Genomic DNA, 17,552 nt, shown 5'->3' with positions numbered 1-17,552 from the left:
CAGAAGTGTCTCTGCTGATGCTGAACTTGTTCTTTAAAGCATCATTTTTGTCAATGCTCCTTTCACTCCAAATAGTGTTAATCCATTCAAGTGGGTTTCCTTCACGCTGTCTGACCCAACCTGTTCCATAGCTGCTATCACTCAAAGAATAACCAGAGACCTGACAGGTGATGGTCAAAGACTGTCCAGGATCCAGCAGCCAGCAGCAGTATCAGAGTGAACATGATTGATGTTGAAGCTGAAATGATGTGAGCTCACTGGTCCTCTCACTGAAACACAGAAGCACCACTCCCTAAGTAACTTTTTCATTTGCATATTTTTAAATAAATTAAATTTAAATAAAACGTTATTTGATCTTTTTGACCAGACTGCATAGTAAAGTGGTTTTTTTTTTATTTGTTTTTGTGTGTCTCTGCTTCTTTAATGACTTAATAATGAATTATTTACAGTTTCAAACTAAACATCTCTGCCTGACTGTTGCTGAGTATTTGTGCAGGTCTATCAGTGTTCAGCCTCTGACTGATAGCAGGTGCAGCTTAATAAACCTGAAGTCCTGTTTTGTTTTAAATAATTTTACAAATTTGTCAAATCAAATTTGTATTTATTTCCATATAAACTGAATACAGTATGATACAGAGCATTTTAAATAATATTTTTACTGCCACTGAATTTATTTTATTTTTTCAATATAGCAAAAGAACTGAATTATCAGAAACTGTCTTAACAAAAAGTAAAATAAATATTTATTTCTGTACTAACACATTTACTGATTCTTCTGCTATGTGTTGAATTGCTCCAGTGAAGTAAGGATGTTTTCCAGAACAGCTAAAAACAGGCACAGAGTTTAGTTGATGGCTTATAATCCGTTTTGCTTCCTCCTCTGAAAACCACATTTATTTTCTTGACAAAAATGAAAAAAACAGAAAAACAATTTCTACTTTTGGACTTGAAGAATAGCAGCAATGCTAAAGCTACTAGTTGGTAGAATTGGCAGGACTGTCCATATTAAAGTACCCAGATAAAAGATTGAGACTTACACTGTTATTCAGTTTTCTTATTTTTAAGATGTTTGTATTTGTGAGAAAATGGAAATAAAGATTTAACATGAATAGCTAATAAATATTCCATAAAATGAACGTCAAGTTCATTGCGAAGTCTCAGAAGCATAGGAAAGTAAAGTTGATCACTGTGTCCTCCTAACTTTTAAGCTGAAATTTACACGATGAACCACAACTCTGCTGATCTTGCCATTTTTGAAAAGAAGATACTTGACACCTGCCCTCTAGTGGTCTGATGGGATCAGTAAATGTAATGTTTCGGTTCTAAAATATGCATATTTCTGTAATTGAAACTTTGACAGTAATATTAGCCAGCAAAATGTTTTACATGTAGTCACTGTGATATTGTCATATTAGTAACCCTCTACAGTCTTTTTTCAGGTGTCGGTTTGATTTAGGCAAGAGGATTTACTGACTGTGAATCTGTTCGATTCTCTAGACCTTTTATTCACAGGTTCAAACTCACAGTCTGACTGTCAGGACTTGTTAAATATAATAAAACTTTCATTTACAATAAATTGGTAATAAAAAGATCAGGCATAACATTGTAACCACTGACAAGTGAAGTGAATAAATATAATGGCACGTGTGCATGGGACATATTAGGGAGCAAGTAAACATTTTCCTGTCTACTTTGATGTTTTTGAAGCAGGAAAATGGATTTGAGGATGTGAGAAGTTTGATATGGTGATGGCAAGACAAATTCGCTCCCCCGGTCTGGCTTCAGGTTTGGACACCTGTAACACTGGTCCTGAGATTTCATTATATCCAGAGGTTTGATATTACAGCCCCTGGTATTCCCACTCTGACTTGTTTCCAGTGAACTCTGCCAGTTCAACCCCCACTGTTTGTCAGGGCTGGTGTGGAATGAATGGACTCGTATGCAGAGCTCCTTTGAAGAAAACAGTGGATTTATTTATAGTCAGTATATAGTGAGTAAATGATGACTAGGCAGTCCTTAGCTTAAAGTAAGCTTTCACACAGTAAACACGTCCAAGCTGTTTCACACAATGATCCAGCATTGACTGAAGCCCGATCACACCGTTAAGTAGACAGCCCCAAAGATAGTTAGCCACAGCTGGTGTTGTGGGTTTTATTATGACATATATACATGTATACACTAGACATGTAATAATAGTTACTCTCATAAATTGTGTGTAATCATATATACTCACATATACTATGCATACTCACAATGAAGTGTTTATATAGTGGAGTCACTGTGTTAAGCATTTAACCTGCGTGTTCAAATCACAGGAACCATATTTTTAGGTTAAATTTATTTACCATTGTATTAAGGAATAATATTAACCACAGGCTGCTAAAATCCTCTTCAGCAGTGACATTGTCTTTGTTAAGTGACGCTTCAAGTTATTCATCTATACATATACCAAAGAGTCTCCATGCAACATCTATTTCAAACAGACATCACATATTTCAACTAAATGACACTGTGACTTAGACAGGTTGAAAAACAAAATGATGACAACAAAAGCATAGATTTTGTTTCAGAGTGGTTGACATCACAAGTGCACAGGTTTTCATATAGAAAACTCTCACAGACAAAGAATGACACAAGTACGAAATATCACATTTAAAGCTTAGTAGGTACAGTCACAGTCATTGGAATTACCAGGGCTGCTGGACACTGTTATTGAAATATTTTCAGATCGGACATGGCAGGTGACTGTCAGGACTTGATCTTTTTTGACCCAGTTTGCCTTACTGGTGGTGTAAAGACTCATACTTCGCCATTTCTGGTCATTTTTGCTCTGCTGTGCAGGGATGTCGGTGCCTGTAACATAACGTCCAGAATTTCGTCCATAACTTTCTGACCATTCGATTTTATACATCTTATTCACAGCACTGGTGACCAGACACACCAGAGTGATTTCATCCTGAGGATTTAACTGGTCAGTGTGCAGCTGTGGGGGGATGTGGACTGTCACCGTTGGCCCTGTCCCATCAGAAAAGATATTCAATTAAACAGGGATATTACTATATACGTTTAAAGAGAACACATTGAGTTTTGACATTATGTATTGACATTATGCATATATGTTAACAGACAGAAAGATGTGTGTGTGTAATTGTAACATTCTGTTTTTCAGATCTGCAGTTATGGAAACATCTGTTGAGGAGAAAAAATGCAAAACAAAACAAATTTATTTTAAAAAGCTGCTGTATTTGATAAAGTGTTAGACCTCAAATTATTGGCTGTTAGTGTTCATCAAACTTCTACATTTTTTTTAAAATGGTTATACCTTATTTTATTACAGAATGAAAGGGTTTTGTTTTTTTTAAAGAAAAGTATCAGTTACTCACCTACTGGGTTGTCTCTGTCAGGTTGATTCAAAGATGCATTTTGCCCTCCCGTTAACACACAAGTGAATTCAGTGTCTGCATTCACATCACTGGGATTTACTGTGAGAAAACTTAGTGCATCGTACACTTTCTTTCCATCCTTTCTTGATTCAGAAACTGTTGTCAGAACTGTAAATGGCAGATCTATTTCACTGGTGATGTCTTTTCCGTTTTTCAGCCATTTGAGGTCATGTTTCTTTGGTACAAACTCTTTCACAAAGCATTGGGTGATATTGGTGCCGTCAAAAGAGGGAATAACTGTTGTATTAACAGTTGGATTCTGCTCAAACCCCTCTGAAAAACAAAGATTGACACAAATGTATGGAAAAGCATGAAACATTTTGAACACATCTTCTCATCATTATCTTCTTCTTTATTTTTACTACTTTCTACATTGTATACACATACTGTATGAAGCAAAATATATGGAATTATGTAGCAAAGAAAAATTGATAAATAACTAAAAATATATTTAATATTTCAGATTCCTGAAAGTAGCCACCCTTTGCTTTGAAAATTAAATCCTCTAGATTTAATTTTAATAGATTTTATAGAACATTATCCTAACCATGAATTAAAAGAATATAAAAATAGTTTTTGGGAGTTTTTTGTATTTATTTATTTTGTAAAACGTTTTACCTGCACAGCAGACAGTCAAAAGCAGCAGCACTGTCCTACAGTCCATCTTGTTTAACTGCATGTGTGTTAGTCCACTGTCTGTGGATGGTTTCAGCATAGGTGGAAGAAAGAATATTTGCATTTGTATCTTCTCAAACCCATGAGAGAAAACTTGAATAATGAAAGAGTGTTTACACAGAATAAATTACCCCACCCCACAAAAAAGAGAAAAAAAAACTGTGTTGAAAACTGTGAATTATTAATTTGTGTACATTCTTCTCTCTTATCAAACAAGCAGAACTAGAATGGAATTGGCAGTCATTTCTATTGTATTGAACCTTGAAATTAAGATGCATTTTAATGCTGGATTACAGCTATAAAGTAATGTGAATCCTTTAATAATTATTACCTTTTCTGAAACTGTATTTTGTCTTTGAGGCAACAGTTTACAACAAGTAGTCATTAAATGTAAAAGAGAAAAATCTAAAGTAAAAACAGACATAGGTAAACCATAGTGTGATTAATAACTTGGCAATTACAAGTGGAAAGCAGTCAAGAAGGATATAACAACAAATCAACTCTGACTAAATGGGGCCGACATTTAAAGAGTTTTTGCTTGTGTAAACAACTAATATAATATCTTAAATATTACTTACTTTCACAGTTATATATATATATATATATATATATATATATATATATATATATATATATATACATACATATACATATAGATATATAGATATACATACATATACACATATAGATAGATATAGATATTGTTTTATATGAAATATTCAAGTATACAAGTTTCAATTGTAGAGACTAAAATATCAATATATTATAATCAATTAAAAGCACTCTACCTGATACAATACAGATAAAGCCAAATGTTCTCTACCATTGTGATAAAAGGAGCAAATCTTTATATGATTCGTCTTGTGCTCAACTCACTGTGTATCCTTTTGGCACAGTAATTCACTGCTGAGTCCTCAGTCTTCAAATTGTTCATCTGTAGATAGACTTTATTGCTGGAGATGGTTAATCTACCCTGGACTAACTGGGAGTAATGGATAAAAGTACTATCTGTGTGTATAAATCTGATACACTCCAGCCCTTTACCAGGAGCCTGTCTGATCCAGCAACAAACTGAGCTTCTAAAGCAAAATCTTTCTATCTATCTACCGTAGTCTGTGCGACTCGCTGTCTTTGATGAAAGAAAGTGCGTTTATTTACAGTTAAAGTTAGTTCAGTAAACAGTTCAATGTGCAAACAATCCACGGGGATCTCGTCCGAGTTCCAATATAGTGCATTTCTGTCCCCTTTCCAGAAATACTCCAGTGCTTGTGATCCACCTCCACGAAATCCATTCCATCCCTGTTCCTAGTGGAAACGAACACAGCAAACAGTATGTCTCTCTTCTTGCAGGCGCACAGTTTCCTCACGACACGATACTTGGGCTATTACCAGGCTTAGACCAGCTCTGACTGTCATCTGACCACACCATTAAGTAGCTCTGCTCAAAATGTCGGATGATTGGAAGCATTTGGACACGGAATCAGTTCCAGGTGTAGTGGCTCCAGCTCCGAAGCGCTTCTGGGTCGGATGCCATTCGCACCTGACTTCTGGAAGTGTGACTTCCATAAACAATGTGCCACAGGATAGCGAAGAAGAAAATGGAGAGGAGAAACACAAACAAAAACAAAGACAGGCAGGTCGACTGGCGAGGCCCGTCCAACCATGACAGTTGTAGTTCCACCTTTAACACAACTTGAAACAAAGGGAGCAACCAACAGGAGTGTTATCTTTCTGTATACCATCCTGACAGTATGCCTGGTATCTCTGCAGAACTACTTTAAATATTTTCAATGTCCTTTTATTATGGTCCTCCCATCACAATCAAATTCTGCTTTTAAAATTAAATTTAAAACTGCCAACTCAGCATTATCACTACTACTGGTTTTAGATTTACATATTCACAAACAACAAAAGACTTAATAAATTATCTTCCAGAACTATGTTATTGAAAGATTTTGTTAAAATTGGACTAAATTTTGAAAAGTTTCTTCTTTGAACTTTTGATTCGACTAGTTGTTCTACTTTGTGTTGTTGTACACTGATGCTTCAATTTGAAAATACAAAGTTTCATATTGAATTGAATTGAATTGAATTGAATGCTTTATTGGCCATATGCAGGTTGCCCCGCAGAGGAATAGGACCCCCCCCCCCCGACTTACACACACAACAAAGACATCACATGGGAATACAGTCGGAGATCGGCAGCGTTGCAGAGAAAACACTGAAAAATTACACAACAATGGGAAAAGTACAAGAGGAAAAAAAAGAGACCTCTTCTCACGCTGGGCACCTATGGGAGGACAGCATGAGAACAGGAAACAAAAAAAACCTCATCTGCACAGAGAGCACATTAATGTCCACATCACAACATTAGAGCACATGACAAGCCACAGGGGTTGGATAGGGGGGTGGGGGGTAATCCGAAGGAACACAGCAGTCGTCCTACACAGCGCTACCATTTCAGCGCGGCACGCAGACCCGCCGTCTTCCCCCGCAGGAAACAAGCATCGAAGGCGTTTGGAAGGGAGGGGGATGAGTGCGTGCTTATCAGTGTAAGTGTATGTGTGTGCGTGTCCAGAGTCCAGCTGAGACAGTGTCCTTTGCCCTGTCAGGCTAAGTAAACAGTCTGCCAGCCAACCTAGGTGGCCTTGCATGGGATGGGAAGAATAGTCATCACACAGTCGTTATCAGGGAGTTGTTTTGGTGGGCTCCAGCCTTGGGCCTGAGCAGCTGGCGCTGTGGTGTCCATATGTTGAATATTGTTGATTTCTCCTTTATGCGAGCAGCTCCGAATTTAGCACTCTGACACTGGTCTCTCGATCTCCCGTTGGAGAGCCGCGAGCCTCCCCATGATGGTATCAAACTTCTGTTCCGTGGTGTTGTCATTCTTTTGATTCTGAGACCCCACAACTGCAGTGAGCCGTTCTGCGATGTGATCCAACTTTCGCTCAAGGGTGTCATTGTGAGCAGGCCCCTCTCTGATGTATCCCATCATACGCTCAATGGTGTTAGTTTGAGTCTTCACGGCAGCTGTAAGCGTCTCCAAGGTGTTAACCATGCTGCGTTCAGTGTGAGAGGTCGCACCTCGTCCCGTCGCTTCAATTCCAGCGATCAGCCTTGGGGGGGTTTGAACAGCTGGTTCCGCTCTCTTATTTCTCCGATAAGTCAGGGCCAAGCCAGCTCCGATCAGCAAGAACCCTGTTATCATGGTTCAGAATAGGTAGATATCAGTTTATTTTTAAAAATAAGCCAGAACCATGTGCAGTTTTTTTTATTAGACCTGTTTCATTTCCTGAGTTGTTATTTTCTGCTGTGACTAGATGGTTTTCAGTATGTTTGTGTCTGAAACCGCAGTTTAAATACTGAAGTATTTAATACGTGAACCCGGTATCAGTGTCACTTGAGTAATACATACATCAGTCCACTGTTTCTATTTCACAGTTGGTAAATAAACATTAGCCACATAGCTCAATAGTTTCTGGCAATTAAGGACCTTGGAATGTACTTCACATGGTTTTTGCTTGCTACCAACTTCTTGGCTGTAAATATATTATCTCCCGCTGCTGGTAATGCTACTTTTGCATGTGTCCATTTCACGTTTAGGAAAGGGAAACCTATTCTTTAAAGCACCATTTTTATAAACGTTTCCTTCACACTGTTGTCAGTCAAAGAATAACTAGAGACCTGACACAGGGTCCAGCAGCCAGCAGCAGTAACAGAGCTAACAGGACTGATGTTAAGTTGAAATGATGTGAGTTCATTTGTCCTCTCCACATGGCACACATGATCCACTCACTAACTTCATTTTGCCAATTTTTCAATATATTTAAATTGAACATTATAATTTTTTCATGAACATAAACATATAGCCACATTTTTTTTAATTTTTGGTAGAGAGCTTGTGCAGCAAACAATTTGTACTGCCATGCCATTTAATTATCTCTTAAAACATTTGTAGTTAGTTCATTTATCGGTACATTAAATTTTGTATAATGAAGAGTATTTTAAATAATGAGTTAATTGCAGCTAAATGTATTTCTTTGCCAATGCAGAATCAATTTCACATGCATTTAATTTGTCATCATAGTGCACTTTAGGTACTGTAATGAACCGCAATAAACTTTATCTTTACACAAGTATTATTGTGCAAATTTACTTGTATAGGCCATTCAGACTATAGAATAAAATGAGGCTTCCAGTGTTATTAAGTCTTTCTTCTCTGTAACATTTTTTTTTTTTTTAGTAGTAACTCGACAGACAGTCAACACTATTTCCACCATTCATCTGATTAATAGATTAATTGATACTGATAGATTCTTAACAACCCAAAAGATGCAGCAGCCAGCATTGGTATCAAAGCTACAGAGAACATGTTTGATATTTAAGCTGAAGAGATGTAAGCTGTTCATTGCCTGTTCGTGCCTAATGCTTATTATGAGGAAAGGCTTATTGTTAACTTAAATACATTTGCATTTTTTTAAAGCAATGACTGAGTAGACTGTTTACTTCCTCTCTGTTTTTCTCTCATTTTGAAAGCAGTTTAAATGCTTGTGCAGTTGTCAGGTAAACAGTGTCTTCCCCACAGCTGCTATTAAAACATGATAAGTGGAATAAAATGAAGCTCAGTTTTTAGCTAGACAGAGACCTTGGAAGATGTCATGATACTGAAACACTGCATTTATTGTATTTCATCTATTTAAACAGCAGGATGTCTGGTGAGGCCTGAAATGATCCTCTCATATATGAACAACTTCCTGTGACCATTTTAACTTACCATTCTGTTTTATTGACTTTGAATACCTTTGATAATGAGATGACCTTCATCATGACAGTGGAGGAGACACCAGTGGAGAAGTTTAACTGCATGAAATGTAAAGAACTTCTCAGACAAATGCAAGACTTTCTTACACTAAAAGCCTTAATAGATTTAGTATTAGTAACACTTTCATTATACTACAATTATGATGAAAGGCAAATGTAGCATAAAGGGCTGTAGGATTTTGTACAGCTGCTTAAAGAATTTCAGTCACTGTGAGTCTCGAGCACAATAATAAACAGCCGAATCTTCAGTCCTCAGGCTGTTCATCTGCAGATACAGCTGCTGTTTGCTGTTGTCTCTGGAGATGGTGAACCGGCCTTGGACTGACTGAGAATAATAGATGTAAGCACTGTCATATCTGATGTTCGCAACCCACTCTAATGCTTTTCCAGGTGCCTGTCTGACCCAGGCCATCCAGTAGTCACTAAATGTAAAGCCAGATCCTGTACAGGTCAGTTTGTGGGATTCTCCAGGTCTTTTAACCACTGGTTCAGACTCAGTCAGAGTCTGACTATCACCACCTGTAAAATTAAAAAAAAATGCAAGTAACTTTGCATTTGTCTTATTGTGACTATAGGGAGACAAAATAAAATACAATATCAGCAAAAATCTTCACCTGCCCAGCAAACAGTTAAAAGCAGCAGTCCTGTCCTACAGTCCATCATATCGATCTGTGAGTCCACTGCTCTGTCGTTCACTCTACAGTCAGATAAGTAGAAGTGAAAGACATCTGAGTTTGCATTAACTCCTCCTCACTGGATGACTTTAGCTAAATTTAGCATGGACATTGGTTTTTTTTAAATCTGATATGTTAAAGCTCAGACTGTGAATTAAGTCACACACCCAGTTCTGTCAGCTACAAGAAAACAGCACTCAGAGAGATCAAAATGGAACATGATAATAAAATAATATAATAATGCTAAAATTATTCTGTTCATGTTTGAAGTCTACAAAGTGAATTTTAAGCTGAACTAAGAAAGAAATCAGTCATCAGTAATGGAAAATCTATGTGTCTTATGTGTCATTAGGGTGAAATCAGTAGCTAACAAAAAGATCTGATCCCTTTTCCTGATCCCTGTCACAGGGAAAATTACTCATTGATATTTTAGTTATCTTTTCACTATTAAATACAATATTGCTACATCAATATTAGGTACTGAATGATTTTTTGTAGTTTTTAAACGGACTTCTGTCACAGTGGTGGCTGAGCACTATAATAAACAGCAGAATCTTCACTTGTCTGACTGTTCATCTACAGATATCCGCAGAAATTGTTCTCTGCTGTCTCTGAAAAAAGATAAACCAGCCTTGAACTGACTGAGAGTAGTATTTCTTGCTACCATTATAATTGTCAACCCAGGAAACCCACTGGGAGTCCATTTGTGTTCTCTCTGTACGTAGAGATAGAAAACATCTGAGGTTTGCATTGAATCCTCCTCACTCCAGGATAACAATGGGATAAACTTGTCTATCAACTTTTTTTTACTATGTGTTATCCACAGCAAACTAAATTAGAGCCAAACGTACTATTCACTGTAATTTTTTGATTATTCATTATTCATTGTTTTGTGACAAACAATAATATTTTGAATTAAAGTTCTCTTCCAAAACAAGTCAAAGTCAAAGCTTCAGTAATCCAGCTCAGTGCTCATATATTCATATTGCTAGGTGACCCTGACTTAACATGGTGTTAATGGTTGTTTTAAACCTTTTCTGCTACTCCATATATCTATTTGTAATATTAACCCTTGAAGTGCCAAGTGAATTGATATATGATGATTTGCTGTTATTTACTTCAGGATTTAAAGCTTTATTTAAAATCAGAATCAGAATCAGAATCAGAATACTTTATTGATCCCTGGGGGAAATTATTTTTGTTACAGTGCTCCATTTTAAACCAACATTAAGACAAGACAGACAATACGCTAACTAAGAATAGTACAATATATACATATATATACATACATACATACATAAGTCACTTATAAATAAATAGTTGGAAAAGAAACATGTGTAGCTGTAGCAGCAAACAGTGTGTTAAGTGGATGCGTTGTACAGGGAGATGGCCACAGGCAGGAATGATTTCCTGTGTCGTTCAGTGGTGCTTTTCGGTAATCTCAGTCTCTCACTGAACGAGCTCCTGTGACTGACCAACATGTCATGGAGTGGGTGGGAGGTGTTATCCAACATTGTCTTTATCTTGGACAGCATCCGCCTCTCCGACACCACCTTGAGGGAGTCCAGCTCCATCCCCACAACATTGCTGGCCTTACGGATCAGTTTATTAAGTCTGTTGGCATCTGCGACCCTCAGCCTGCTCCCCCAGCATGCAACAGCATAGAGGATCGCACTGGCCACCACAGACTCATAGAAAATCCTCAGCATTTTCTGGCAGATGTTGAAGGACCTCAGTCGCCTCAAAAAATAGAGACGACTCTGGCCCTTCCTGTAAAGTGCTGTGGTGTTTTTAGCCCAGTCCAGTTTATTGTCAATGTGTACTCCAAGGTATTTATAGTCCTCCACAATGTCAACACTGACCCCCTGGATTGAAACAGGGGTCAAGTGTTTCCTGGTCTTCCTGAAGTCCACGATCAGTTCCTTGGTCTTTGCCACGTTGAGCTGCAGATGATTCTGCTCACACCACGTGACAAAGGAGTCGACCACAGCCCGGTACTCTGTCTCATCATCCCTGCTGATGCATCCAACCACCGCAGAGTCATCAGAAAACTTCTGAAGATGGCAGGTCTCTGTGCAGTGGCTGAAGTCTGTGGTGTAGAGGGTGAAGAGGAAGGGGGAGAGGACAGTCCCCTGTGGTGCCCCTGTGTTGCTAATCACCTTGTCAGACACACACTGTGGGAGACGTACATATTGTGGTCTTCCTGTCAGGTAATCAACAATCCAGGACACCAGAGAAGCATCCACCTGCATCGCTGCTAACTTATCACCCAGGAGGGTCGGCCTGATGGTGTTGAAAGCACTGGAAAAGTCAAAAAACATGACCCTCACAGTGCTCGCCGGCTGGTCCAGATGGGTGTAGACACGATTGAGCAGGGAGATGATGGCGTCCTCTGTTCCGAGACGAGGCTGATAAGCGAACTGAAGGGGATCCAGATGTGGTCTTACTATGGGTCGCAGCTGGTCCAGGATGAGCCTTTCCAGGGTCTTCATGATGTGGGAGGTCAGTGCCACGGGCCTGTAATCCTGGGGGCCACTGGGACGAGGCGTCTTTGGTACAGGGACGAGGCATGATGTCTTCCACATCACCGGGACCCTCTGCAGACTCAGACTCAGCATAAACAGTTTATGAAAGACTCCACACAGCTGGGGGGCACAGGTCTTGAGGACAAGGGGACTCACTCCGTCTGGTCCAGCAGACTTGCCTGAGTGAAGTCTCCTCATTTGCATCTCAACCTGGTATTGAGTGAAGGTGATGGGTGGGGGAGGGGTGTCAGGAATCTCACAGGAGGCAACATGTGAAGAGAGAGGCTGGCACAGTGGTGTGGCTCTGGATTCCAGGCTGACTGCAGGTGAGGTTGTGGGGGTGGGAGCAGACACTGTGGTGTCGAATCTATTGAAAAACAGATTCAACTCGTCGGCTCTATTCTCACCTCCCTCAGCTCCCCTGCTGTTGGTTGGCCTGAATCCAGTGATGGTCTTCATGCCCCTCCACACCTCTCTCATGCTGTTCTGCTGGAGTTTCCACTCCAGCTTCCTCCTGTAATTGTCCTTAGCCTCTCTGATCTTGTCCTTTAGTAACACCTGGATCTTCCTCACCTCCTCTTTGTTGCCCCCTCTGAAAGCCCTCTTCTTGTTGTTGAGGAGGGCTTTGATGTCCTTAGTCACCCACGGCTTGTTATTTGGGTAACAATGAACAGTCTGAGCTGGAACAATGGAGTCGGTGCAGAAAGTTATGTAGTCTGTGATACACTCAGTAAGCCCATTGATGTCCTCGGCGTGAGGCTCACAGAGTGTTTCCCAGTCGGTCACCTCGAAACAGCCCTGTAGTTCCGCTATTGCCTCCTCTGACCACCTCCTAACAGTCCTGGTGGTCACAGGTTCCCTCCTCACAGTTGGCACATAGCAGGGGGTGAGGTGAATCAGGTTATGATCTGACCTACCAAGTGGGGGGAGGGAGGAGGAGCTGTATGCATCCTTGACGTTAGCATACAGTAAGTCTAAAGTTTTCTCTCCCCTGGTGGGACAGTCCACATATTGTTTGAATGTTGGTAGTGTATTGTCCAGTGATACATGGTTGAAGTCACCCGAGATCACAATAAAGGCACTCGGGTGCTGAGTCTGTAGCCGAGCTATGGCAGAGTGGATAGTGTCACATGCAGCTGTGGGGTTAGCAGAGGGGGGAACATAAACAGCCACCAAGATGACGTGAGAGAATTCCCTGGGTAAATAATACGGCCTGAGTCCAACAGCACACAGTTCAGTGTCCGGGCAACAAATCCTTTCTTTGATTGTTATGTTGGCAGGGTTACACCACCGGTTGTTAACTAAAACAGCAAGCCCACCTCCTTTACGCTTACCGCTAGCGATGCTGTCCCTGTCCGCCCGAACAGTGTGGAAGCCTTCCACGGAAGCATTCTCATCGGGAATGTCCTGGTGCAGCCATGATTCGGTGAAACACATCAGGCTACACTCTCGGTATTCCCTCTGACTCCGTACCAGTGCTGAGAGCTCGTCGATTTTAATTGCCAACGATCGCACATTTCCCATCACGATAGACGGCAGACACGGTTTAAACCTCCTCCTCGCTTCGAGCCTCCGCTGTCTCACCGTCTCCTTTTTTCTTCTCTTCTGTCCTTGACCTCTGCATCCCCGATGTGTTTTCCTCCAAATTTCAGCTGGTACTTCTACGGGCCTGGCCAGCGAGCCGGCCGGCATCAGGGCGATCAGCTGATCTCTGGAGTAAACAGTCCGTGCGTGTAGGAGATGTGCCGCGGTCCCGTTCCTTGATAAAAGTAACAGTTCCACGGCCACCAGAAGAACAAAAACTCTCTCAATCCACATGATTGAGTAAGAGATAGAAAACGGAGGAAAATACAAGTCAGAAAAAAAAAAGAATACGTAAGAAAAAAGAGCTAAACTAAGAGAAAAGCAGGAGCGACTGTAACAGGCTGCACGCTGGTTGGCGCATGCGCACTGCTTTCATTTATAAATGCTTTGTAAGATATAGATAATCCCCATTTTTGATGAGGTCTCACAAAGAATGTAACTAACAAATAGTAACTGCTTGAATTAATCATGGTTATGTGTCCTATTATGAAGCAATTACAAACAGCTACAAATGGAGGCTACATATCTTCAGTGATTACTCATCATTGCCTTTGTTAAAGCTGATTGTATGATAATGGACTGACTTTACCTGATTGTAGCGCAGTAAATGGAAGAAACAGAGCTGGTTGATATATATATATATATATATATATATATATATATATATATATATATATATATATATATATATATATATATATTTTAAATTACAGCAATGTTTAATTGTAGTGTTATCATTGAATTTAGTACAATAATATTTTACATTAATTAATTACTGAAAAATATACTGTGATTTCTGTAATGCATTACTTTGGACCAAGTGACAATCAGTTTTATTTGAGTTTTATTTACTCAAGTTTGTCCATACAATTTCTTTTAGGCTAAGTTTTACACAATGAGACAGGGGTATGTTTTACGAAGTTTGCCATATGAATATAATACTCTACAAACTCTCTGCCTCATACTCTTATTTGTATTCACAGTTACACATGCTGCTTTTGGTGGCTTTGTGTTGCTGGGTATTTGTACGGGCCTGTCAGTGTTCTGTATCACTGTGCAGTAACATGCACAGTAATAGACAACTGTGTCCTCGAGCTGTAGATTCTGTCCTGTTATTGTCACTTTGCCAACAGAATTGTCTCTGCTGATGCTGAACTTGTTCTTAAAAACATTGTTATGGTCACTGCTCCCATCATATCAAATGTGTAAAATCCATTCCATTGGTTTTCCTTCATTCTGTGTGATCCAAGTATTAGTAATTCCATTGTATTTAGTAGTGCGAATTGACCAAAGCTTCTCACAGGATGCAGTAGCCAGCAGCAGTATCTGGGCTGCAGAGAACATGGTTGTTACTGAAGCTGAACTGATATGAGCTCGTCTGCCCTCTCACTGATGCAGCCACATACTGCACAGTGTTGTGGAAGTGCTTGGTGTTCATTACAATACAAGGACTGTGCGTTTGAAATGCCATAGTTGAAACCACAGTTGACCAGTTGAAACCCACGGATATAAAAACTTTTTTGTTTTGTTTTGTTTTATTATATTTATTCCTTTTTTTTCTACCTTAAGGCATTTCAAATCTACATGAGTTTTTGTGTTTTTAACTCTCTTTATTTCTCAGTTTTTTGTATTATTGTAGGGTCTTTACCTTATAATATAAAGTTCCTTGAGGCATCTTTTGTAGTGATTTTGCACTATATAAATAAAATTGAATTGAATTAAACTCAAGACATTTTGTATTAAGTGTACTGTTGGGATAGATACAAAGCAGGAAAAAATGTTTCATTAGCAGAATTTATTATTATTATTGAATCTTAAAAAAAATAGCAAAACTCAAAATAAGGATGTTGTTTTGAGGGTGAATTCAAATAGGATTTTGTACAGCTGCTCAAATGCTTTCAGTCACTGTGGCTCTCGAGCACAATAATAAACAGCAGAATCTTCAGTCTTCAGACTGTTCATCTGCAGATACAGCTGCTGTTTGCTGTTGTCTCTGGAGATGGTAAAGCGGCCTCTGACTGAATCGGAGTAGAAAGTTTCACTACCATCGCTGTAAATGTAAGCAATCCACTCCAGTCCTTTTCCAGGAGCCTGTCTGATCCAGTGCATACTATAGCTGCTGAATGTGAATCCAGAGGTTGTGCAGGTCAATTTATGGGATTCTCCAGGCCTTTTATCCACTGGTCCAGATTGTGTCAGAGTCTGAGAATTTACACCTGTCAATAGAAATATTCAGGCAGATAAGAAAAGAAAATTAAATACTTTCAGCAGATGTAAAAATAACATTAAAAGAGTTTTAGTAGAGTTTAACCTGCACAGTAGAGAGTCAGAATTAGCAGCACTGTCTTAGAGTCCATCTTGTAAAACTCTGTCAGTCCACTGTTCTCTGCAGGGTCTCAGCAGTAAGATAAGTAGGTGGAAGTCATCTCAATATTTGCATAGGAAACATCAAAGGTAGAAATACATGAACACAATACGGATAAAATCTTGGAGAAGCTCACGGCTCTTCAACTGGAAATTGATAGACCTGGTGACCAGTGATGAACATTAACCTTTTCACGCATAGTGGTCACTACAGTAGGCAGCTATTCAAAGGCTGTTTTCTTGTGTTTGTGTCTGTGTTGATGGTTTACTTGCAGATAAACAACTACATTGGGCACTGATGTGTCACTCCATACCCTGCCATGTTTAAAAAAAATGAAAAAAGTACATATTTAAAAAAATGAAGTTTAAAATACACATACAAGTTAAAAAAGCTGTACGCCCGTAGGCCGAGGCTGACGGGAACAACAAAAAATTCTACTTGATATCGGGACTGTTTGACTATTTCTCCATATCCTTCCAAGGCCGCCTGCGTAGGCTGCGGACTGTTGACTTTCACTTAACAGGGTGAAAGGACACTCTTTGAAGCTGAACACAGGACACACATACACTCGCACACACACTGGTACAGATACACACTCACCCACCCCCCTCCATCCCAAACGCCTGTGGAAGCAGATTTATTTTCTTATGTATTAATCACATATTTTAATCATATCACATTAGTATAGCAAGAGCACTCTTGTCACTTAGTTGTATGCATGTGCACTACAGATGGGCCTTAGGTGACGACTAAGCAGAAAACAAGGTCATAATTCTCTCTGTGAGGGAGGGGGTATAGCCCCCCCTGAGATGGGTCAACATGTAAGAGTTGTGGAATGTTTCTTTGTTTGGGAAGCTATAAAAGAGTTCAGGGCAGTGTCCATCCTCAGAAAACTGTTTGGTGTTTGATCTGAACATTTTCTCCACTGCAGTGCTTTTCTTTTTCTTTTAATAAACCTAACTTCAAAAGACACGCTCACCTAGTAGTTGCAGTTTTGTTTAAGATTTTCCACAACACGCTTCCGATGCATGTCACGTGCTTTACATGGTGTAAATGTGAATATTCATGTGCTTTTTTTGTATTGTCCTCAAACTGGTCTCCCAGTTAGGAGCTCAGTTCGAGTAGAGTTCTTTTTTCTCCTCTTGACCCCTGATGTGTGTACTTTCACTGATTTTCCTCTGGCGCAGCTACATCTGCTTATTTTGTTTGTTTGTTTTATTTCAATTAAAACTTACAAATAAACGTAAAGTGTAAAAGTTACACACTCATTAATAAATACGAACTGCTAAGAAGATTTAGAAAATGCAGCGCACACTCTCCACTATTTCACTTTCAAAGCCACTTCAGAATTCTTCCTACCTGCAAATAATCCCCATATCATCTATCCAAGAAACAAAAATCTACAGTAAGGTCTAAGGATTTTTATTACACATATTGCAAGATCCTTTCATACTCACCTCGCCCA

General features: G+C 39.4%; 1 protein-coding gene across 1 annotated transcript; it reads right to left on the bottom strand.

Moving 5' to 3' along the window:
- Positions 1-1,931: 1,931 nt before the first annotated feature.
- LOC146633520 (uncharacterized) lies at positions 1,932-5,275 on the bottom strand. Its single transcript, XM_085351525.1, has 4 exons — positions 4,995-5,275; positions 4,062-4,139; positions 3,384-3,716; positions 1,932-3,015 (listed from the first exon to the last, which is right to left on the bottom strand). Exons 1-4 carry the CDS (start codon positions 5,050-5,052, stop codon positions 2,660-2,662), a joined length of 825 nt encoding a protein of 274 aa, XP_085207651.1. The 5' UTR covers positions 5,053-5,275; the 3' UTR covers positions 1,932-2,659.
- Between the last annotated feature and the right edge of the window lie 12,277 nt (positions 5,276-17,552).

Source organism: Diplotaxodon limnothrissa, linkage group LG4 (genome assembly GCF_057381915.1).
Source record: "Diplotaxodon limnothrissa isolate DT_005_m linkage group LG4, D_limnothrissa_male_GT1.1, whole genome shotgun sequence".
Classification (NCBI taxonomy): domain Eukaryota; kingdom Metazoa; phylum Chordata; class Actinopteri; order Cichliformes; family Cichlidae; genus Diplotaxodon; species Diplotaxodon limnothrissa.
This window is presented reverse-complemented; position numbering and strand designations above follow the sequence as displayed.